General features: G+C 34.3%; 2 protein-coding genes across 4 annotated transcripts in view; one reads left to right on the top strand and one right to left on the bottom strand.

Moving 5' to 3' along the window:
- The window catches only part of LOC129002476 (uncharacterized), a 200,776-nt gene that overhangs the window by 160,093 nt on the left and 15,246 nt on the right, over positions 1 to 25,437 (top strand). The gene's annotated exons all lie outside the window — the stretch shown is intronic.
- LOC129002475 (uncharacterized) lies at positions 187 to 21,755 on the bottom strand. Its single transcript, XM_054430309.1, has 8 exons — positions 21,474 to 21,755; positions 15,429 to 15,559; positions 14,496 to 14,560; positions 10,280 to 12,964; positions 9,304 to 9,376; positions 7,715 to 7,763; positions 5,721 to 5,801; positions 187 to 4,726 (listed from the first exon to the last, which is right to left on the bottom strand). Exons 2-8 carry the CDS (start codon positions 15,533 to 15,535, stop codon positions 1,637 to 1,639), a joined length of 6,150 nt encoding a protein of 2,049 aa, XP_054286284.1. The 5' UTR covers positions 15,536 to 15,559; positions 21,474 to 21,755; the 3' UTR covers positions 187 to 1,636.

Genomic DNA, 25,437 nt, shown 5'->3' with positions numbered 1-25,437 from the left:
AGAAAAATGTATATACTGTACTTATATCACTCTATAATGCCACACTTGTGTAGAAATGTACATTGGGCTTCATAGCTCTCTTCAATAACCTGGCAAACCACAAGGTATACCTACATGATTAATTGTTCTTGAGACTAGGAATAGTACACAGAATATTAATGTAACAACTACATTTTTTTCTATAAGTTTATTGAAATAACAATTATATAGACAACTCGGCTGAGAAAATAGAGCACCTTTAAAAACAACATGTCCTTCTAACACTGTATAAAATTTAAATAAATCGGTAACAGAACCAAATAACATTAACACTTTTTACATTACTGTCATATTCATTAAGGCACATATCAAATCCCGTGTTACTATAATGTACAATAAGAATACATGGAAGGTTCTTGTCTTTTTTATCTACTAAAAATAAGAGAAATACTTATATTGATATTTGATACCAAAATGATTTTATGATTACGTGGAAATTGTTTAAATGAACTGAATATTACCATAACAAATCATATTAAAACCTTGTCCAGGATAATATTAGACATTGAATAGCAATATCTCTGAAATAAATCCTACTTTATAAGAAAATTCTCAAACAGGCCTTTACAAAACTGTAAAAAAATCATAAAAACGCTAAACTTTAAATTAACAAATTATTATTTATAAATAATGTATGCAATATTATATTAGTTTTTAAATAAAAAAAGGTAGTAACAAAAATATCTGCAATAAGTATGACTGAAGTAGTGCTTTTTGTAAAATTAATGTTTAACTATCTAAGTACAGGACAAAAATGCGTGATGGACATATTCACAAAGCATAAAATAATTTCATACATATATGTAATTAAAATACAAATACATGTGTAGATATACAAGTAAAACAACTTAATATTAATACAACAGAACTTAAGTTAATCTGAAATTGATGTTAGTACCTGATTACCAGATATTGTTCGAATTAGTAATAAATCATTTTTAACTCCTTACGTGCTCTTTACTTACTTGAAAGTCCTTGTATCATTAAAGGTTTTATAAAATACAAAACTACAGGATAAAATGTTAATCGTGATAAGTGATATTAAAAAATTTTTATCAATTATATATCGAGTAACGTATATTCAAAAAGTTTTACGACTATGGAACATTATACATACAAGCTTGTTTTATTTTTTAGAACAGAATTCTGACCAATTTTGGAAGTAAATATTTATGTTAAAATGTAAGTGTTAAAAATTTTCTACCAAGTTTGTCTGCAGTTAACCTCATAAAAAAAGATTGAATTTACAAGAACCTACTACAAAAATAAAGGGTATGATGTTGTTTATCCACCTCCAAACAGCAAGGCTAATAAACCTTATACTAACCAATAATAGCTGCAAATGTCTTGTTTACATTTAACACCAACAGATCATTATCGTAAAATTAACATTGATCTACAGTATATAGACTTCTAAATAATTAACATGATTACATGATTGATCATCACAACTAACTCATGGTTCCTTAAAATATAATCAAATATACATATTTATAAAAATGAATAACTAACTTTTTGCAAAAATCTTCAAAACTATTACAAAATGTACACTTTATACAATAATTTGGTCAATTAACCTAAAATTTACATAATAACTTTAAGAATCGTGTGATCTATCCAATAATCCATCCTCAATTTCTGTTGAGACCACAAGCGGTGGTACACCTTCTGTTACTCCAGACCTATAAAAAGTTACCTGATTGTCGTCAGCAAGTTCTAGTTGTGAATCAGGTGGTTGCTCTGACTGTTGGGGATTATCACCAAGAAAATTTGTGAGTGACAAGAAGGTGTTCAAGTTTTCAAACAAGTGAGGTTGAAGGTTGATTTCTGTTATATTCTCACCCTGTAGATTATACAAAGTCAGGTTGTCAGCTTCGGGAGGAGTTTTATCTTGAAAGTCTTGGTCAATGTTCATGACATACTCGGTAAGTGAGACACTTTTCTTATGCACGGACATTGCGTGTTGACTGACTGATGAGAAAGAAACAAAAGACATTTTGCAGTAATTACAGGAAAATCCTCGATCCCCATGTGCACTCTGAGTGTGTCTTTTTAGGGAGTACGCATTCATGAACTTTCTATCACATTTGGTACATTTGTGAGGATTCAAGTCTGTATGGAGAATCGAGTGGTTCTCCAATTTCTCACTCGAGGCAAACAACTTTTTACAAGTTGAACATTTAAAAGTAGGATTGTTGGTTGTCTTCTTGTCGTGTACAGGCATATGAAAATTAAGTTTTTCCTGTGAGGCGAAATATTTTTTACAAATATCACATTTAAAGGAATGCGAACTGTGAGAAAGCATGTGTGTATTCAACCTCCATCGCTCAAAAAAGATTACACCACATTCTTTACAGGCGTGGATATCTCGCCCTATTGTGCTTTGCAGAGAGTTGATCTTATGGATGCAAACATGTCGTTTTCTACTAAATGTTGTATTGAATGACATACCACATTCCCTGCAAATGATTTTTTTGGGTTTAGGATCATGACTAGTAACTGAAAAGTTTTTAACCTGAGGTAGGGCGATCGGGGTTCCATTAACTTGATTAGAGCTAACTGCGTCTTCCTCTTTGATGCTATCAACAATTAGCAATCTGGCATCGGAGTGGTCAAATCGGCTATCTGAGAATCTTGTATCATCTTTTTCTGCATGAGTACCATCTGAGGGGTTGTTTTCTTGATCAACAATTGTACTTGATGAAAATCCATTTTGGATATGATTGCAATTGTGCGTCTCTAATTCAGCATTAGTGTTAAACTTATCATTACATGAGGAACAACGGTGAACAATCTCAGGATAATTCACTGGCAATCGGTGGGTACGTCTACGATGCCTTCTCAGGTTTTTCTCCTTCTCAAATTGTTTTCCACAAATTTCACAGGGGTAAGATCTTTCTTGGATTGGAGATTTAATATTGTTTTCTAAATTTATACTTTCAACTTGAGAAGAGTTGACTTCCTCTTTAACTTCTGTTGCAACGGTTTCAACTTCAAAACTATGTTTCAAGTGTGCAACGGTATGCTCTTGAAACAAATCTTTAGTTTTGAATGTTTCATGACAAAACGCACACGGAAACAGTGAATCTGAATACGATTGTCCAGCTTTTTTAAAGTGCACACGTCTTCTATGTCTACCAAGATTTTTCTTGCTGCCAAAATAAATTCCACAATCATTGCATGGATAGGGCTTTTCTAGGGTTGGAGTAGTATGAATTTCTTTCACAGACAGAGACACCTTGTGCATTCGTTTGCTGTGACGATTCAAGTTCATTTTATTGTTAAAACAGGTACCACATATTCTACAAGCATGAGGTTTATCTTGAGTTGGTGTCTTGACGATTTCTCTAACAAATGTCACCGCCTTGTGTACTCCTCTGCGGTGTCGATTGAGGATATCTCGGTTTTTAAAGCTTTTAGTACACTTTTCACATTTGTAAGGAAAACCAATGGTTGGTTTTGTCTCAAAAGGTGCATTGTGATATTTCTCTAAATGATAATTCAAGTATATTTCTTGTGAAAAACAAGATGTACATTTGTGACATTTGAATAGTTTTGGGATTCCTATTGCATAATCTTCATGCTCCTCAGTTTTTATATCAATCACTGTTGTTTGGTGTACATTCTGTATATGGTGAAGAAATGAGATTCTTTTCAAAAAGATTTCTTCACATTCCGTGCATTTCAAAGGTTTGTTATCAAGACTACATTGTGAGCCATCTTCTTCATCATGCACCTCAAGTTTGATCTGAAATTTTACATTCTCATCGATTACTTCTGTTTTAACATGGCCTTGTTCATGAGCATCAATAGGTTCTTTTTTTATATGGCTTCGTCTATGAGCACGGAAACAAAATTGGTTTCTCATAACTCTCTCGCATACAATACATTTATACAAGTTTCCCAATCCTTGAACGTGCCTTTTGAGGCCATTGCGAGTTAGAAAAGATTTACCACAATCTGCACAAACATAAGGCTCAAAGTCACGATGCAGATTTACATAATGATGGTGCCGCTCTTGTTGGGAGTAAAAGATTCTTGTACCGGCACACAATTTGCATCTGTAGACAGGGACATTGGTGTGGATATGCAAGTGTGATCTGAAACATTTTCGGGACAAAAACTTGCCGCAGAACTCGCACAAGACTAGAGAAACCTGTTGGTGTTCTTTAATTTTATGACCTTGCAACTGTGAACGGTTGTCAAATGATTGAAGGCAAATTGAACACGTGTAAGGTCTTAGACTAGTACAAACTGGAGTTGTATGTAGTAGAAATAACCGTTTGAAAATAAATCCTCTTCCACAATCATCACATTTAAACACTTTCTGAGTGTCACACATTGAGGCAGTGTGCTCGTCTCGCCGCTCTTCACTATTGAACACTTTCAGACATCTTTGGCATCTGTAGTATTTTACCGAGTTGCATTTTTTTCTGTGCTCTTCCAACATTTTCTTGAGAATATATTTCCTATTGCAGTTTTCACAACCAAATATTCGTACTCTGTCGCATTTAGAAGCTCTGTGTTCCCAGTACCTTTCTTTATTTTTAAAGGAAATCTTACACACTTGACATTTAAAACTCTTTCTTATTTTTTGGTAATTTTTGTTGCTGGTTCCCAGTAAAATATTCCGAGGTAGTAGTGCTTCTTTTGAAAAAGAATCTTTCGGCAATGTGATCACACCAGTCTGAAAATAACCATTCAAGTATCAACTGCCTAAGATAAAATACTATTTCAATATTAAATTATATTCACAGATTCAAGATGCTAAGAAAGACATTTGCATTGACTAAATGTAAATGTAAATGTGTTGTATTTAAATGCAACAGTAGAATGAGCTTTTTACATTGTTAATTACATTGTTATTTATCTTCCCAAACTATTTTTTAAATAGGTACCAAAGTGATTGTAATTTAAATATCTAGGGCACTAAGAAGTCAGAAGGTTTTGTTACTGTTTTCCAAGGGAGTCATTGGAGGCTAATGGCCATAATATTGGATTTGCCTGCCATAAAAGCAATTTTAATTTTAAACAGCCGCTGAAGAGTTATTTATCTAGACTCCAAGAACTCTTAACGTGGCATATATGTTGTTTTTTTTTTTTTTAGTAAGGACGAATAGAGTTGGTGCATTATACAGGAAACCAGGAAAGAATATATTTATGGCTTAATATCTACTGCTAGAACTTTAACAATTAGAAACTTCTTTATCATTGCTACTGGACATATTTTGCAATACATTCATAGTCAAAAGTGTGACGTATGTACAAGAAAACGTTATTGTTTGGTTAGTTAGGCCTACATAGATAAAAACAAAAAAATACTTTCCAAAGTGAAAACAGTATACCTTTAAAATAAAACTGCTTGGTAGTTACAAAATATCCCTCCTAACCTCCTAGTTTGCTTAATATGAATTGGCAAAGAAAATTGAGAATGACAATTTAATCACTTAAAAAATATATAGGCATATAGTCTATCAGTTATTTCTGCTACCTGTTACAAAATGGAATAATCTTTAAATTTAAGGTTCCACGTACTTAACTCAATGTTCATAAATAACGGAAACTAACCAATAAACTGCATTGTATGGAGAGTAGATACGGAGCTGCATAGGACTCCATTAATTAACCCACAAGATAGTTTTACTTTTGCTACAGTTAATAATGTCTACAAAATGTCTTACCTCCTTCCAATGTTTGTAAAATTCTTCATCTTCCAAGCGAGGAAGAAAAACCTTTAGAACAGGAGTTTCTTGTGATTGCATCTGAAAATAAAACCCTGCATTATATACTAAGTTTATAATCTTCAATTGTATCATGTATCATCTATAAAATTTGTAACTTGTCTTTGACTAAATAGAATATTTCATTACAAGTACGGAATACTGAACTAGCGTTTTACAGTGCACGCTCAATTTTCATGTGTGAGTCATAGCTAAACACAGGAACACCAAATTTCATGTGCAAAGCTAAGCCGAGCATGTGAGAGTGAGTTTCACGTATGAGACGAAGCCGAGCATGTGAAAATGAGTATCACATACAAGGTGGAGCCGAGAACAGGAATAATTGGAGCAATTACTACCAGAAAATCACTTTTGGTAAATGTTATGCAAGATACTTTTCCTACCACTACAGCGGATCACATTTCACCCCTTTAATTTGCTCATTTCCGCTTTAATCATTCTCGCTTGCGTTTGCAAGCAGGAATGACTATTTCTGGTCGTTAAATCAACTGAATTTACAATTGGCATTTCTATAAAACACTAACATCCGGTAAGCAAATAACATAACCTAAGCAAACATAACCTATATGACGTTTTATATACAACTAGAAAGTTAATCTGTGTGTTATGATAAGGTTATTATGGTGTTAGGACAAATCTTTAGTATTACAAGCACAGTCATTGCCGCTCTTGAAGAAAGTTTTGTGCAGCCATCTACAGTTCTCAAGCGGAAATGGCACAATTTGCGCTCTTGATACACAAATAGCTATTACGCCACACTACATTATTTTGATGAACTTCCAACGCAAGGATTTAGTCCAGAAAACAGCTGTTTGCCGCCAGCTTATTCAAATGGGGTTTCATTGCGTACTACTGTACTGTAATGAGTTTTGCCGGACACCAATCAGCTGATTATACTATATTTAGGTGGCAATGAATGGTTATAAACAAAAACATAACCTCTCTTAGAGGTTATGACTAGTTATTTTTAGTCCCTTAGTTGGTAAAAATATATTAGGGTTCGTACAGATTTAGTAGTATGGCCGGACTCGTATGGTAATCCCGTACTCGACTTCGTCTCGCACGTCCGGTAAACACTTATTTTCAGGACTAGTAAAGTAATATACTATTTCATCATCACATCTTAAAAACACATACAAAAGCAGTAAAAACAGCTGATTTTAGTTAAAGAAATAAAGGGGGAAAATATAAGCACGCATAGCGAGTATCAGGCAGGACTGATTAAGAGCAAGGACAAATCTGCTGAGCGTTGATAACTTGTTTTCTACAGCATGGGAACGATTATTTTCTTTGATATCAGATGTCATAGAGAATAGCTTCTTTCTGCAAAGAGTACCTAATGGAAAAGTTGTTTTTATTTCAACTTGCAAACCTATTTTTTTCATTCAGTGTTGACCAATATAAAAAAATATTTATCTAGATAATGTAAACTATTTAACTGTAAATTAAACACAACTGCTTGAACCAAAAATGCAATTATTTACTTTAACCTATAAGGCAATTACTAAACTATAAAACAATATGTTATTACACATCCTTGATATGGTTTTAGTTTCTCGCCTACCTTTTAGAAAAGTTTTATATCTACAATAAATCGTTATATGATAATATTTTAACTCAAATTTATAATTTATATTAAAAAAACCTCACTCAGACCTTTGAAATCCTAAATTACAAGATTTTAATTTTAATTTTTATCTCGTGTAAATTTTGTGAACCTTAACACATTTTCCCGATCAATTTTTTCCCACTTTTCAATATTTTTTCCTACTCATTAGAATGAGGATATTTCTTACAGAATTATGTAAAAATTGTAAAATTGTAAGTAATGTAAATTTTGTAAATATTACGTTACTATACAATATTATGTAAATGTTGTAAAATTGTAAAAATTATGTAAAATCAATGTAAAAATAATTAGTATAGCTATTTACCTCGTTTGTATCCTTCAATCCTTTCTGGGTATGACTCTCTCCGTATGTACTGTAAAACAATCAATGGTTTAGTAAATAGTTAAAACAGAGTTTTAGGCTAAAACTATAAAATTACTGGAGCAAGTAAAGTTTTTGGAAGCAAACCACAGTATGTTTATAAAGAGATCTTGATTGTTAGCACAGTTTAGCTCAAATTTAACTTATTTTATTCTTACAAAACTGATGCTCCTCTTTAAAAAGATGTTTTATTCAAAAATTGAAAACTAATAATGTTGGGGATTTTGTATCCATTCTAAGATTGAAATTGAGGGATTTTGTATCTATTCCAAGATTAAATACCCCCGCCGCAGCAAACCTGCAGACTAAGCGAATTTCCATTAACCTTATTGGATTTACACTAAAATGCCTCCATTAAATAGCACATTTATTTCCTATTTAAATAGAATTAGTTTAACAAGTACTTAGGTTTGCTGCAACAGAAAGGGTAAAAAAGATTTTTTTTATAAAATGATAAAAGTTTAGTAAGAAATAAAAGTATTTTCCAAAATCAATCAAAATATGTTCATAAACAAGCAAAGTACAATAGTTGACTTATTCTCCATAAGAATAACATGGGAATTTTAAAATTACAATTTTTTAGAATTTTCTCCGTAACAATTAGGCGCATAATAACGCTTCAATATACTAAATTATTTGTTTTTTTAAGCTCTACAAAATGGTTTATAAAGAAATTGTGAAATTTTGTGTTTTTAGGGTCAAAAATGGGAAAAACCTATTTTTACCCCATAAAATCCCCCATAAACCCCCGTTCCCATAGTCCGATCATGCTGGTTCGCGAACTCATTCAAGTTTATCCCGCCTTACACCTTCAAACCAAATTTTATCAAAATCGGACAAAAATTACTCAAGTTATCGTGCGGATGGACACATATATATATATATATATATATAGATATATAAAAATTTGAACGAATTGTGTTTTTGGCCTCTGGGGACATCAAAATGAAAAAGTAAATCGGTCCCGGGCTTAGGTCTTACCATGAGACCTACGGTAATAGCTACTTCCCTATAGGGAAATTCGCTAAAATGGAGGGATTTTGTATCCATTCTAAGATTGAAATTGAGGGATTTTGTATCCATTCTAAGATTAAAAATGGAGGAATTTCGTATCCATACTAAGACTGAAAATTGATTGCATTGGGCACAAAATAATGGGTATCTTATCGTTTTTTATATTGGCCATCTCTGATACCCTACAACACCTCACATATTAAAGAAATATTCATTTGGGTGGGAAATATGGATTGAAAGTTCCATATTTATTGGAACAGTAGACCGTGAATACAATAACTTTAGGATTATATTTTCAAAATAAAAACAGCTAGTTATACAGCCTACTTTGTTTAATAAAGTGGCTGCTGGACAATTTGAATCGAAAAAGATTTCCTATAGATAAGTACTGTAATTATGTTTGATTAAAAAAGTACATTTTTGTGATTTAACAGTAGTGAATAGAATTAAAATGTTTGTTAACCAAAGAGGTAGCCTACAGTATACAAAATAAGTTGGAATAACATCAGCTAATTTACCTGTAAATGTTTGTGTCAGGATGCTTCCAAACCAGATGAGATTCAGAATTATCTTCTTCCTTTAATTCCTTATCTGTAACAATTATATTAAGACTAAATTAATTAACTTAATTAATCCTTACTGCTGTATTCAACAATTTAATCTGCGCCATACAGCTATCTAATTAAAAATATATAGTTTTATTAATTACAAATTTAATAAGGCTAGAGTACATGCTAGTTTACTTTCATACTTTTTTAAGGATTTCCAAGATTTTTTAATAGTTTTTTATTATTTTTATTTAATTTATTATTTATTTAATTTTATAAATACGTTGGTGAATTTAGGACAGTTGTGGCCCCTGCCAACTTGGTGTAACATCCACGCGATGATGGCGAAATCATGAATATCTCCCATGACCTCAAGGACATCATTAAAACACTCGTAATTGAGGTAAATTTGTAAACATCAATAGGGGTCACAGGCACATCATAATTGTCACCTGCGACTGCGGTAAACATCTCCCATGATCACGGGAATGTCATCATCACCATTGACAACCTCGGTACAAAACCCTTGTCATCTGTAATTATTGTACAAAACCTTGCAGTCCTTTTTCGCTTACAGCCCTTAACCACGTCCTACTCGGCCGAGTGGTAAATTTGACTCAATGTTATCATATTTTTATAACCAATGCACCTAGTAGATTTGACTGCTAATTATTTTTTTTTATTAAAAACTTGTTGCCTACTAATTAAAACTAAAAAACTATAGATTTTGTCCGCCACTTACATGGGACCTGCTGAGAAGATTTAGAAATTATACATTGTTGGTCAAACATGTGAGGTTTCATTTAACTATTAATGAAATTGTGATTTTATTTTCCAATTTGTAAGCTTATAGAGAAGGTAATTACTAATGTGAATTTGAAATGTTTGCTAAAAGCAAGGGATATTGCTACTTTTCAGATTAACAATGACATAAGTCTTTACTTACTGTTGATGAGAGATAATGGTTGCAATGTCCGGTCTCCAGTCATTATCGGGTCACATGTTTCTTCTTTGATGAAGTCTTTTGATTGATAACTTGTTTCCTCTTGTTCAGGCTTGATAATTTGAGTAAAACATTCTGAACTTTGAACTTTAGAGGCATTTTCTTTTGGTTTTTCCACTTGTGCAATTAAATCATCCCCTTTTCTTTCAAACTGATTTGTACTGGATTCATGAACTGATTCACTGACGTCAAAAATCGAAGACGACAGTCCTAAACACTGCAAGGAATCTTTCTCTTCTGCAAGGTCATCAACTAATACTGGATTTACTTTCTGTTTTTCCACAATTATTATAATATCATCTATATTTGTCTCAAGTTTACTTTTCCATGATTCAATTGTATTATTACCTGTTTTAGTTGAATCATCTTGAGAATATGTGGGCATTATTTCAAAATCATATTTGAGTTCAAGACTTATTAAGGAACATCTTTTTAGGGATTGAAGCCCTTTCAAATCAAATGATGGAAGGTTGCCGTTTGGATAATTTCCTTTTTCTGTATCATTAACTCTTTTTGGTAGATCATCCTTTGGAAACCTTTGGTTTTTCTGATCCTTGCTCTCTAAATTGAAATGAATCTCATGTGGATGAACATGTGAAAAGGTTTTAGTAGAACTTTGTATTGAGTCGCTCTCTAAAATCTTATTATCTAAGTGATGACTTTCTTCCTCATAATGTTCTAACTTTTGTGATTCTGTTGAAGAACAAATTAACGGATCTTCTTCTGTGCTTCCATCTATCATGTCTTTATTTTCTACAAATACTGATTTGTTACCATTAACAGGGGTTAAATTTGAGTCACAATCAATAAAACTAATTTTGTCTCCTTCTTTATTGTGATTATTGTCTCCATTTTGAATAATAAAATTTAGATTGGGTTGAGATTGCTTATGATCTGTTTGTTCTTTGATCTCTGATTCAGTTTCTTGATCGGAATCAAAGGAACGATCATCACAACCAAAATAATTATCATCACAGTCAAGAGAGGGTTCAAATTTATTCTGATCACATGAACTTGTATCATCAATGATTTCCATTGCTTTAGAATTTTCAAATGTTACAGACGGTAAAATGTCTGAAGCTTCTTTGAAAATTTGTGATACATGGTTCAGTTTCAAGGAACTGAGATTTTGTTGAGGACTGACTAGTGTGTCATCTTTAATGTCTTTGCTTTGATTATCTTTGCTCTTTGCTTTACTTTGTGATGTCTTCCTTTTTTGCGATTTCTTCCTTTTTACACTACTGGATTTTGACAATGCCTTTTTACTAGGCCTTTTTTTAGAATTGTTTGAATTTAATAAAGGCGATGGTGTATGACATTGTTCTGTGCTGATACTGTGGCTTATAAGGGTAGTGGCAATCATTGTTTCGTTATGTTTCGCTTTTATCTTACTGCCTCGGGGATTTGTTGTACTTTTCAAACTACCAACTTCAAATTTTTGGTTTGAACAAACCTTTTCGACAGGAACATGATTTTCAGGAGTTGAAGTGACTCTACAGTGATGTGTGTGATGTGCGGTGCTTTTACTGGGGCTTTTTGACTGATGATCCTGAGATTGACAACACGGTTCAGAACATTTTAGCTTAGTCTTTCTTTGCCTGGTAACTTTACTTTGTGATGTTTTTATTTGCACATTTCTTTTCATACAGTCAACAGTTGAGCGAGATTTTGAAATTACTGGAGAGGGATGACTAGACTTTACTTTGCCCCTATTCAAGTTTGATGGTATGGATTCATGGACTTTCTTACTTATTACACCGGGTTTAACATTCATTTTTTGTTGTATTTTGATCTCTTTTGCCGAAGAAATGTCTTGGGGGCAGTTTTCTATTGTGGAATTAGGTTTAGGAATTAATGTAACATGGACATGATTTTTCTTGAGTTTTTCCAAATTATATTCCTGAGCTATATTGGGCAATTCATAAGAAATGTTATCTATACGCTTTGGTATAGGTCTCTGGTCTTGTAAATTTGTTTTGAAAGGTCTTTTATCTGAGTGATTAAATTCTATAACAATAGGATCTTCTTTGACTTCCATTACACTTTCACACAGCAACAGAGGGCTAAAATCTTGGCTAATATTGTTTTCCTTGTTCATTTTTAACCTCTTTCTACTGTGCCCCATTTCACCAGTGTTGTCTAAGTTTGATTCTATTGACCTTTTTGCTAAACTATTAGCACTTGAATGACCAGGTTCCAAAACCATCGGTGAATCTTTGCATGGTAATTTTCTCTTACGTTGGTATTTTGGACGAAGTTTCTGACTAGTGCTGTTAAAGTCAGCTTTAATTTCACAACTGCTTTGTTTTGTCTTCTGTAAAGCATTTTTTGAAACATTTCCTATGAAAATGTCTGGTGGATTATCTTCTAGTATACTTTCACAGAGAAATGAAGGGCTAAATATTTCATTTTGACTGCTATGACTATTTTCCTTTACAACTTTCCTAGATTTCTTAGTAATATTTTCTTTTCTTGTAGTATTCTTTTTTGGTGATTTTTTTGGTGATGTTACATCATTTGAGGGGATTTCATTCTCAGGTATAATTTCTGAAGCCACTGAAGTCTGCAGAGTGCATTCACAAAGGTAGGCACTCAAATTGAATGATTCCTCTCCTTCCTGTTTAGAATCTGAAACCAACAAATTAATTAAAAAAATATATAAGATACTCAAAAATTAAGTATGTCAAATACAGTTGTAGAAAATTCAAAAAACAAAATCTTCATTTCTTATACTGTAGTGTATTACCCCTACACGTTAGCATCTCATATTCCAGAGTGGGGGGTAGAGCTAATGGAGTCTATCGTAAAAACTAAATATGTTCATTAATGAGGGTCGGAATCCCTATCTCTAACAACCCTATGCTAACATAAGGTACATTTTAGGTAAGAATATGGCCCATCACTGTCAATTATAACAGTTCTTTGTATACTTTTGATACATGGCCTGAGTTTTTTTTTAGGCTCTTTTGGAATTAAAATCCATGTTTTATCACCTGAGCAATATCGTAACTAAAAATAGGCTGCTTTACTTTTGTCAACCCAGCTCAAATGGTGTAACTACATTGGTTACGGCCGTTTTGGCATAACAATGAGATTGTCAGACAACGAAATCTCGGCGTCAGTTGGCGTCTTGCTCAGAACGGGAACATGTCAATCATTGCAGTTAGTACAACAGGCCTGATAGTTTTTGTAAATTTAATTAGTATTGATCGTGTGTGTTATGTGTTTTGTATTCAACGACGCCGAGATTTTGTTGTTTGACAATGACATTTTAATGTCGAAACGGCCATAACCAACCAAGTTACATCATTTGAGATGGATTGACGAAGGTAAAGCCTTTTTTTAGAAATTTTGTATCACTTTGCTGTATGAATGTACCAATTTTTTGACATTATTTCAGTTTTACTATTGCGCTGGAATTGACAGAAAAAAGGTGAGTTAGGTTGGCCAAAGTTCTCTGGCTTCAAGCGGAACCATATAAGTAGGCCTAATTGAATTTGACTAGCAGTTGGCATAGCAATTACTAATAGCAGTCCATCAAATTGATGAATATTCAATTAATTAGGTTTTTCAACACAATCGTGTGATGGAAATGTTTAGTCAAATTCCCCTTAGGCGACATTACCTAGCTTGGCCTGATAACAGGATTAAATTATTTCATCGACAAACACAAAGGCAAAATAATTACTGTCTACAGACAGACCTAAGGAAAGTACGAACACCAACAACTTTATCATATTCTCTCAATGGAAAGCATTTTATAGCTGTCACATTTAGGCTACATATTTTATTTTTAAAATCATACATTTAAAAATATTAGCTTAACACTTTTCTTTCCTTATAATATAGCAAACAAAAATGTTGAGAGCTGTACGGTAATAGTTTTATTGTGTGACTAAAGTATACTATCTTCAAAACATAAACCTGTGTTTTAAAAAGCTTATAAAAGGGGAAGCTAGATAATTTTTTTTTAAACCAAGGGCGTTGTTACTGCATAGATTATTCTAATTTGAATATTAATTTATAGCTGTTTGGGCAAGTTGGCTATAAAACAAGTTGTGTAATTTTGTTTGCATTGCATGTTTTCTTGTGTTTCAGCATCAAATTTGTAGTTGTTAACAGTTGTAGACAATTATAGTAGAAATTATTTTGAAATTACCTTTTAAAGTAGAAGTTACTGTTGGATTATTCACAAATTTCAATAGTGATGTTGACTTAGGGGACCTGAAAATAAAAATAAATATGTTTCAAATTAATGCAATCCTACAAGATATAGGCTGTGGTTGACAATACCAGTGGACAATTTCCTTTCTTATAAAAATCACAAAATGATTATTATAGTTACATCTTGAGTTACATTTTGATTAGAATTCGGATATTAATAAGCGCACAATCCAAAAAAACAGTTTCTTTTTAACAATAAGTAGAATATTTCAATAAAGATTTTGTCTATTGTCTATTGTCTAATATTCTAAATATAGCCTATAGCTTTTGGAATTAAAAAAAAAAGTTTAGAGAGAAACTCTCTAAAATATTAAATTTACGATTTATATTTTTAACTCGAGTAGAATCTTTGACTATTAATACAACTTCAATATCCCATAGTCAATGGTACAATGTTACACTTTCATTGAATAATTTAACAAGACTTCGATATGACAGAGGGTCAGATTTGATTCAGTTAAAGCTTTTGTAATATTTCTTTAACTTAAAATGACACTGGCACGGACACTAAAAAATACCCTTTTTAAAATAGGTCTGTCTATATTTTTATTTAGACGTTAGGGACCTTACATTCACATACTCCTTGGGCCTATGCATGATATGTATCGAGCAAAGCAAAGAATGAACTGGTACGGTTACAGAATGAACTGTACTGTATAACTGTATGTTTGTAACAGCAACAAGACAAGAACCAATGACATTGATGTACCATAGATTTGTAATCCGTCATACTACCAGTACTAACAACTTATAGTAGGCCTACCTAGTTTACAAATTGTCTACTTTAAATTTGCATTAGGACGATTGTAATATGGTGATAGGCAGAAAAGTAGAAAGTAAATTTAAGCTGGTTAGTTGTTGGTTTTACCTTTTGGTTAGGTTTTTCTTAGGTTGCCTCTTACTGGGTTTAACATTTCTTTTTGTTTTCTTTACTGCCGCTGAAGAATTGTTGTTGGATGTTTTCTTAGGAGGCATAGTATTAGTCTCCGATGGACGGACCTGCAAAAAAAAAACTATAGGCCTACTACCGTTTAACCTTATTCTCATATGTAAACATAAAGATAAATGTACAAGAATAATTATTTGTGAAATATCAGTTTTAAATTGGGGTGTGAGTTATGGAAAATTCATCAGTAGGATTAGTAAAATACATAATTGGTTCACCGGATAAAGTTGATATTGAGCCAGCAAAGACCTTTGACAAAAATTAAGTTAAAATATGATTTATCAGCCAAAATAACATCTTGACAGCAAAAATTGTTTTGTACCTCTACGTAAGCTTAGCCATCCTTTAGAATATAAAAAAAATAGGGATAGATACTCTAAATTATGCAAAGCTTCGCATATGGAGAGACAATTTAAGCCAATTCATTAATTTGCAAAGATTCCTAATGCATTGGATCAAACAATTTACGTGCAGCAAATAGGACGCCCATGTCCTATGTAAATTGTGTTTCAAGCAACAATCAAAATTTGTATTGATGGTAATATGGAATCAATCAAATAAAATCATGGTTATAAGTCCAAGATACAGAAATACAGAGATAGGCCTGGTCCTTTTTAACTCTTCACTAAAGTTCTATAAATGTGATGTATATATAGTTTGAGTTTTTAAGAAAAACTAGTGTCCCTGTTGCTCGAATTCCAGCAATTGCTAAGTATTACAGGCGTTCTTTTAAAATGAATAACAGCCATAATTTCTGATGACTTTAAAAGATTCGACTCAAATATTATGAAAATAGGTACGGTACTCAAGTAAATATCTTATAATTTTTCAAAAGCTGATCTTGTTTTTAGTGTTTTCTACAAATAGCCTTACTCAAAGCCGCATTAGGTTACCCATAATAACGATTATAAATTCTAAAAAAAACATGATTTCTATTTCTTCTCCTTGGTGGTATTCTATGACTTTCCTATGTTAAGTTACCATAGTTTGCAAATCGGCTTTTTCAACGATTACTAAGAAATGCAGCACGGTGTTAATTGAGTTTTCTTTTTAGTATATCAATTTATCCAGGCTCTCTCAGTGGCGTACTGTCATAGTTGGGGGCCTGGGGCGGCTTAGATGAGAGGGCCTTTTTTACATACATATACTGTATATATATACAAGTGAAATAATAAATACCATAGTAGGCCTACCTTGTTTAATATCATTTTATCTTTACCATGGTGTTTATTAAAAAAGTAACCCTAAACAGTGATTAGAACTAAAAAGAAATAAGTTAGGCCTATACGCTTTTAATGTATTTTGTATCACTGATTAAATGAGCTTACTTTAACTATATTTTTAATGTAATCTATTTTTGTATTTGAGAAAAATTGAATGATGCTTAATTACGTTTTCCTTTAAGTTTTTAACATTTTAAGTTTTGATGAGTTGGAGATTTGAAATAAGCACGAGCACTCCAAGAAGTAATACAAATCAGGTTTTTTCTGACACTTCTTTCAATTTTTTTTATTTAGGAGATAGGCCTACTATTTTTGTATAAAATACATTATATAATTATATTAGCCTATCTTTATATTATACATTATATTTTACTATAATTGGTCCAAACGACTTCTGTGATCGCGGCAAAAAAGAACGATATTATCCTCGGTGAAGACGAAATCGTGAGCGTCCGTGTTTGTGGGGTTGTAATCTCAGTCTCCCGCGGTCGCGCGGGTTATCTCCGAGACCGCGGAGCAATCGTAAACGTGTCCTATGTTTACGGTGGAATAATGAACATCTTTTGCAGACGCAGGGATATATTCTACATGCCTACATCGTTAACATCTCCAGAGAACGCTTGGACAACATTATCGTCCCCCGCAATCGCGGCTAAATCGTGAACACAGAACATCTTTTGCGGTTGTAAGACCTTATTAGATTAATTTATTACCGCGATTGCTGGGAGTCGTGATTTTTGATCGCGCAATCTTTGCAGACGCTTCCGGTGATTGTGAGAACAGATGATTTTGTTCAACAGCAAAATTTATTTTCCAATTTTTGAGACCCAAGTAAGGCCCCTTCCTAGGCCAAGAGGCCCTCGGCAATGGCCGTGTTCGAAGTTAGGGGAATACGGCCCTGATTTGGGGACCTATGTTGGTGTGGGGCCTGGGGCGGACCGCCTATTTTTTGGTGCGATGTTGTGTAATTTTAAACTAGCCTATTTTATGACTGAACCCCATACATTTTCATAAACTATTTAAGCATACTTATAAAGCACTGCTAAATATCTGTATGATTCATAGTTGGTAGGATAAGGCTGCTTACTGGCATCATTAGTGAACAGAATTACACCATTTGCAGCTCTGTAGCTGACATTTACGCTTCGCTGTAGGTTTAAACAGATTTGTTGTAATTATTGGATCTCCCTTCGCATGCGAGATATGGACAGTGATACGTTTTTGACAACAAGAGTCACATTGAATGCTGTTCATCACCAGATGACATTATGGCCCTGAATACAAAAGGTAACGTGAGGAAATAAATTAGGGAATGTAAAAATGTCTGTAAAAAAAATTTTTTTTCATTCTGATCTTTGTTGAGAAGTCTGGCTCTACCAGACACAATTCCTTCTAAAATGGACATTTTCACGGCTATTTTTTAACTCCTTAGGCTAACCCATTTCTACACCCTAACCTCTATCATTGCATTAGGGCCATAAATTTCAGTCATCTGGCAATGGATTTCTGCAGCCAATGTGATTCTTGCAGTCAAAAAAACATATCACTTACCTTATCACACGTACCGCATGTGTCAGACACACTGCAAAGTGTAAACGCCAGTTTACAGAGCTGCAAGTGGCTGCACAGCTCCCATAGGCTACTGTTCACAAATAAATAGGCTAATGATGCTAAGTAAGAGACAAGCCTTATTGGGGCTTACACGCAAACAAAAAAGCTAGGTATAGACACAAATGGCCTATTACAAAAAACCTCGTATTCAAAGGACACTGTTTGGTCTCTTGTGTTGCTAGCCTAACTTTCGGGTTAGCATTTCAGACTAAGGTGCAAGAGGGACAAAAATCAGTGGATATGATAATAGCTTAATCTAAAAAAGGCCATTTGACAAAAAAAATCTTTCAAGGCAACCTAGGATGCACAACATACCTACTTCAAGCCTATGAGCTTTTGGATGCAGTTTTATTTGCACAAATAATCATAATTACGGTAACACGTTCACTTTGACGCTTGCCACCTGATTGATTGAATTTTCGGTAAAAAATAAATAGCCTATGCGTACTAAATACCTACCACAGACATCCCAAAGGAACGAAAGAACGTTGGTACGTTAATAAGAATATAGCCTAACTTCAATACGGTGTATAAATAACCAACTAACCAACAAAAAAAAACTAATATGTTGTAAGTTACAACCAATGTACCTAGGTCTACAGTTTTAGTTACAATATAAGATATGAATAACCGAATGCATTATGATGATAAAACTGTTTTGTCATTGTCTCGAAATAACCACTGGTCAATGTGTGCCACCCTGCCACCCGTGGCCACGCCCAGTACTAAGTAAAACACATCACAAAGTTCTAATGTCTGCTGCTTGAGTAGCATCTAACTTACTACGGACTTTAACCTGGCAGACGACTAGTTCTTGATTGAGCCAGCTATAAAAATAGCCTGTCAGACACTACTTCAGATCAGACACAACGATGATGCACAAGGCCAAAATGTTTGGTTACCAGTAATTAGTGTTTTAACAGTAATATAAACCTGATTATTATTTGAATTGAATACATTTTTAGTTTGTTTTAAATCTTCCCCCGCGGGCTGCAACAAAGGGACATCATCCTCGACACTCGCGACCACGGCGTAATCTTGATCATATCCCATGAGCTGTGACCTTGAGGACATCATAACCAGTAAAATAGTGAACATCTCCCGCGGGCCGCAATCACATGGACATCATCATCGACACTCGCGACCATGCCAGAATCGTTACCGGTAACATCTTCCGCAAAGCAGCAATCACGGGGACATCAAAATCGACACTTGCGATCGCAGCAAAGTCGTGTTAAAAACATCTCCGATGGACTGTGATCATCATCATCATCGTCTCCTGCGGCCGTGCCGAAATCATAAACATCCCCCTCGGGAAGCCATCACAGGGACATCCTCATTGACACCTTTAGCCGCGGCGAAATCGTTAACATCTACCCTGAGCTGCAACCACGGGGACATCATAATCGACACTTGCGATCGCGACAAAGTCTTGTTAAAAACATCTGCCGTGGACTGCGATCATGAGGACAACTTTAGCCGTGGCGAAATCGTTAACATCTCCCTTGAGCCGCAATCATGGGGACATCATCATCAATACCCTACTCGTTACAGCGGCTAATTCTTTAACGTCTCCCACGGGATTCGTTTATATGGATACATCACCGTCACCCGCGGCCACATCTAAATCGTGAACGTCTTCCGCGGGCCGCAATCATGAGGATACATCACCGTCACCCGCGGCTGCGGCTAAATTTCGCGAACGTCTCCCGCGGGCCGCAATCATGAGGATACATCACCGTCACCCCCGTCCCCAGCTAAATCGCGAACGTCTCCCACGGGCCGCAATCATGAGCATAGATCACCGTCACCCACGGCCGCGGCTACATCGCGAACGTCTCCTGCGGGCCGCAATCATGAGGATACATCACCGTCACCCGCAGCCGAGGCTAAATCGCAAACGTCCCCCGCGGCCCGCAATCACGGGTACATCATCATCATCTACACTTGCGACCGCGGTGAAATTGTGAGAACATCTCCCTCGGTCCGCTGGGACATCATTATGGTCACCTGTGATCGCAGCAATCTAGTGGTTTAAAATGAATAATTTGTTATCTATAAAAATGTTGTTCTCAATCCTCTGCCCCCTTTTGCTTGCGGCCCTAGGCCGCGGCCTAATCGGCCTAGTGGTAAATCCGGCACTGCCCAAAAACCAGTGGCCACACCAGGTTGTTCACCAGAGGCAAATGTCGGAGTTTTATGGATCACCATATGTATAACAGCAGTAGTACATGTCGAGGTTTTAAAAATTGGGTAGGCCTAGTAGGCCTAATTCTTAGTGTGAGCCTGTTAAGTTTAACATGTACCCTACTATACCCAACCAGCAACATTTTACCTCGACATAGCCTATAACTTAAACCCAAATAGGCCTATAAGTTTGGCCTCAGTTTAATACCGGTGGCAAAACCGTACATGCCTAAAGTAAGTTAGTGTTTTAAAAAGGAGATGGCATTGAATTCAAATAGCCTAGGTTCTGAGTCCACTAAGTTTAGGCTACTCAATATGCCCTTACTGATAAATTTATGTCATATGTAAAACGCTGAAAACAGAATGACTTTCGACAATTAACTTAGCCTAGGTCAGAATAAGGCTGCACTTTAGTTTAAGTCACACTCATTCGAATAAGTTAAATATATCGATTAACATATAGATAATTTCATTCGATAGGCCTATATCAAGTTTGGTTAGGTAGGTACCCTAAACTAACCAACAGAATTAAATAGGTAGTAATCGAAATATAGAACAACCTTAATACCTATCGATATTTTTCATTTGAATGAGTGTAGGACGTTAACTAAAGTGCAGATCAGATTAATAAACACATTAGGCCTCAAGTAAGTTTTGTAGCGGTAGCCATAATAGTAAAAAGCTTGAAAATCACCAGCTAGGCCTAACTGAATTAACATAAGGTGGGTAGTCTATCTTTAAACCGCAGCTCAGTGTTAAAATTTCAGTTATAGGCTACATCAAATATCTTCCTTCATTAAAATGTACTGATAGGCCTATCAGAGTTTATATTTTAAACAAAATAAATAGACATTAGCTGCACTCTATTGGAGTAAGTTCAGCCTAAGCCTTAAAAGCTGTTTAAGTAGGTAGGCCTGAAGGTGAACGCTTATTCACTAAAACTTACCAGACTTTTCTTGACGTTTCTGATCAAGAAGTTAGCATGGCAGAGAAGGATAAACACCTTTGTTGAAAGTTTGGTATCCTAAATGCAATTTTTTAAGGATGAATGAATTATTTAACCTATAAAATCTAGGCATAGTCACAGAACAAATTATTTAAAGGTATCAGACATTTTGTGGGGCAATAAGTTCGGAAAGAAATCAAGTGTAATATTGAATTCTTTAGATAAACTACACAACATACAATTTAAGAAAATTAATTAATAGGAAACACAAGTAATACGACATAATAATTGAGTTCTGATTTTCTTAACCAAAACCATAACAATAACAGATAGACATAGACCTCTAAAATATAAATGTAAAACGAAACAGAAACCTTGGCTGTGGTCTCCACTCTTCACAGACCACTAACAAACTGCAGCACTGACATAATCTATGGTATAGATTGTAATAGCTAATGTTTAAAATCACTTGCAATATCACTTTCTTGAGGATGGACGGTAGTTATAGCTTTGGATACTTAAGACGACTGCTTTCAGTTAAATAGAAGGAAGCACAGACAATATAATACTCTCCATTGTCTGTGAAGGAAGTTTTGAAAGCTGTGATATTTTTTCGTTTGCATTCATTGCTCATGCCACGAGACCTTCAATGACTCTTTGACGGGTTTTTTATTTTAAAGTATTAAAAATACACATTTGAACAGCCTAATAGATACGATTGGATAGTTATGAGTAGAGCAAACGTTATGAGTGGAGCAAACGTTATGAGTAGAGAGAGTTTGGAGTTGGATAGCTTCTTCCTTATATAATTTGGCAATGTTGCAGCTGCAGCACAAAGTGAGGATTCAGGTACAGTTGAGGAGCTTAATTATTTTATGACATGGCCGCCACAAGCCGCGTAATAACACCTCACCGAGGCTCAATCCTAAGAAATATCAGTAGCTTTTTGATGGTTCGAAACTGGGCCCAGACGTCCTTCGTGGGCTTCTTCTATATGCGGAGACATAGTGTTCTTATCTTGCAATAATCAATGTCTCACGTGGTCTTGGAGAACTCTTGGACATCTTCCGCGGTCTCTGAGACCACATAATCGTCTCCTGCAATCACCAGCGACATCGTGAATTCTGATTATATTAAAGGAATACATAGCTTACACTCAAACATAGTACATTATAAATGTAGAAAATAGTACTACGATTTTATATTGACTTAATTTAATTCAATGAAGATTTCCTCTCACTTCACAATTTACCTAAAAATGAGTTATAGAGACTGTGAGCAAACATCGATAGAATTGGGTTTTAAGACAGTTACCACTAAGGGCAATCGCTTAGTTAATTTGGCCCTTTTACAATTTTACAAATGCGTGTAGTATCAAAATTACTACAGTACATAGTGTTAAAGGTTACATTATGTGAATTCTCAATAACCAGCAAATTCAACTGTTTCATGAAACAAGCAGAATAAAACTGGTACCCAGCTAAAGCGGCGAGAAATCAACCTATGCTCAAGTGAAGATTTTTAATTTACGAAAACCGCATTCAGCCAGATACCTAAGCACTTTTCGACACTGTTTACAATATAGTACAGTGTGTTAGTTTCTAGATCCATAAAAGAGGACCATAGACCTTCACGACACCCTACATTGTATTTAATAAAATAGCAAACAAGTTCATGACGTCATTCGTTTATTAACCACTATCATATGGCATATTAACGCCAGTCTGGGAGCAATTTAGTGTTAATGCTCACGACATAAACCACAAACAACTTTATGACCCAATGATCGATTCTGGTGCCCTTTATGACGTCTTTTACTGTTTCACCGTTTGCGGTTTATTTCCACTGTAATAGGATTCTAAACATCTTATAAAACAGTTAGTGGCAATTTAGTTTTTATATTCAACTTTATGGTTAACTCTAAAATTACTCAGGTAATCTTTCTAATATTAAAGATGGGAAACTATTCAAGTTTGTGTATTCAATATAGGTATTAACTGGCTAATAAATATATTATGAAGGTTCCATTTTGATCTGATTGAGCAAAACTGAGAACTCTTTTCACTCGACATTCCGATTCCGATAAAAAAAAACCTAGATACTTTTATTATATTTCCATATTTAACTATCAATTTATCAATTATATAAGATGGGGACGACATTAGGTGCGTATTTAACCCGAATATGAGTGAAGGATGGGTGTAGGATGAGTGGCGCGATCTTGATCTTGTAGTCTTGTTACTGAGTAAAGCTAAAGGTCAAGGCCGACATATTTGTAGAGTGGAAATGAAAACCGGGTTAAGTGCCAAAAACATCTTTTTGAGTTATTGCAAAAAATATCAATAAAACCATTACTGTTAATTTTTTATACCAGATTATTTACAGTAGCTACAACAAAAGATGAGTAATCATAATTTTATGAAACAACTCTTTTTAAAAGTCACAAATAGAATTCATAAATTTTTAAAGTTACACATTTGAGACAAGGGGTATGTCCATAATCATAGTGGTGAAAAGCGAGCTAAGTACATATACTTCAAAACCATAAAACGGGGTATGTGCAGAGTTAGTAAACATAAAAGATTCTAAATATTTTAACATTTCAGACGGGTAAAATATAAATTAAACAAAATAATATTGAAATCAAGTTTTATTATCATAAAACATCATAAAACCAGTAAAAAACATGAGAGGGTAAACGACAAATGTGTTGGTTTTAGGTATAAAAATTTAACAGTTAACTCTCTGTAAAAGTGTTTACATATTCTTCCTTCAGAAATGGTATCATATTCTTAAGTTCATATTTCTTCTCTTTTTTTCATTTTGTTTATAGCATTCAAGGACTTGTGGTAGGTGTTTCAGAGCCTCTAGCTGCACATTTTCTTTTAAAAACTTTTATTTTTTACATGGCTCCAATGCACTGAATGTTTTTTTAGAACGTCTCTTCTTAGGATTAACTTCTACTAACCCTGTATCACCCATTTTAAGTATAAACTCACGTGAACACCTCTACCAACACTGCCGGAACATTGCATAGCCTCAAAATGGGTTGTAAAGACGCTTGGCACATAGCCCGGTTTTCATTTCCTCAGCTGATGAAGTTGACCCATGCGCATTCTAGTGGCCACTGTTTAAACGTCTTGGAGCTATTGTTTGCAGATAACCCGCTTTTTAACGTATTGGGCTTGGCAGATAGCACACATTTTGACACTTAACTCATTTTTTTATTTTTTGGCACTTAGCCCGGTTTTCATTTCCACTCTACATTTCTTGAACACAGCTGTTAATTAATAATAGCCCATACAGCCAATGGCAATTAAGGGACCTACAGTTTATAGTGGAATCCGAACCACATTTTTGACTTGTGATTTAATTGGTCTAATTATATAAGGATAGCACCGTGAGTATTCGATATTGTCTGTGACTCAACTCACTAGTGCGGGCGTTAATCCACACCAGTTAGTATCACATCCACAGTGCATGCCTATAAATATCCACAATTCGTGACCTCCTAATAGCTGGATTGCAGGACGACGCCACAATTATTATAATCAATTAAATTAATTTATTTATACCTTATAGTATACTAGATATCGTTTACACTTTAGCCTATACTACTTTAAGACTTTAATAATTTTTAATGTAACTTAGCTGTACACCAATTCACAGAATGCTCTGAATATTTACACAGGTGATGTTAAAATACTTTTGAAATCCTTCCTCAAAGATATAAGAAGTCTTACAGACGCTGTTAACCGAGGTGTTCTTTCTCTTTATGCAAACAGTTTTAATCAAAGAAACCTTTTTCAGAATTCTACCTTTGCACTTATGTTAATAAACAGTTAAACGGTTCTTTGTAAGATACATTAAGCCTTGAATTTTCTCAAGTAAATAAAAAGTTCATTAAGGTTTGCTTTGTTTATAATAATTTCTCTCTAAAAAGGTTGGTTTATCCGATTTTATT

Source organism: Macrosteles quadrilineatus, unplaced genomic scaffold (assembly GCF_028750875.1).
Source record: "Macrosteles quadrilineatus isolate MER2022 unplaced genomic scaffold, UCM_ALF_1.0 Scaffold_9__3_contigs__length_116548681, whole genome shotgun sequence".
Taxonomy (NCBI): Eukaryota; Metazoa; Arthropoda; class Insecta; order Hemiptera; family Cicadellidae; genus Macrosteles; species Macrosteles quadrilineatus.
Note: the sequence above shows the minus strand (reverse complement) of the source record. Positions and strands in the feature narration are given on the sequence as shown.

Bases quoted from the DNA above. Each gene is read 5' to 3' on its own strand.
- LOC129002475 (XM_054430309.1), bottom strand. From the start codon at position 15,535: ATGCCTCCTAAGAAAACATCCAACAACAATTCTTCAGCGGCAGTAAAG. The intron at 12,965-14,495 runs GTAATTTCAAAA...TGTTGGTTTCAG, and splicing joins AGTAACTTCTACTTTAAAAG to ATTCTAAACAGGAAGGAGAG. The intron at 9,377-10,279 runs GTAAGTAAAGAC...TAATTGTTACAG, and splicing joins ACCATTATCTCTCATCAACA to ATAAGGAATTAAAGGAAGAA.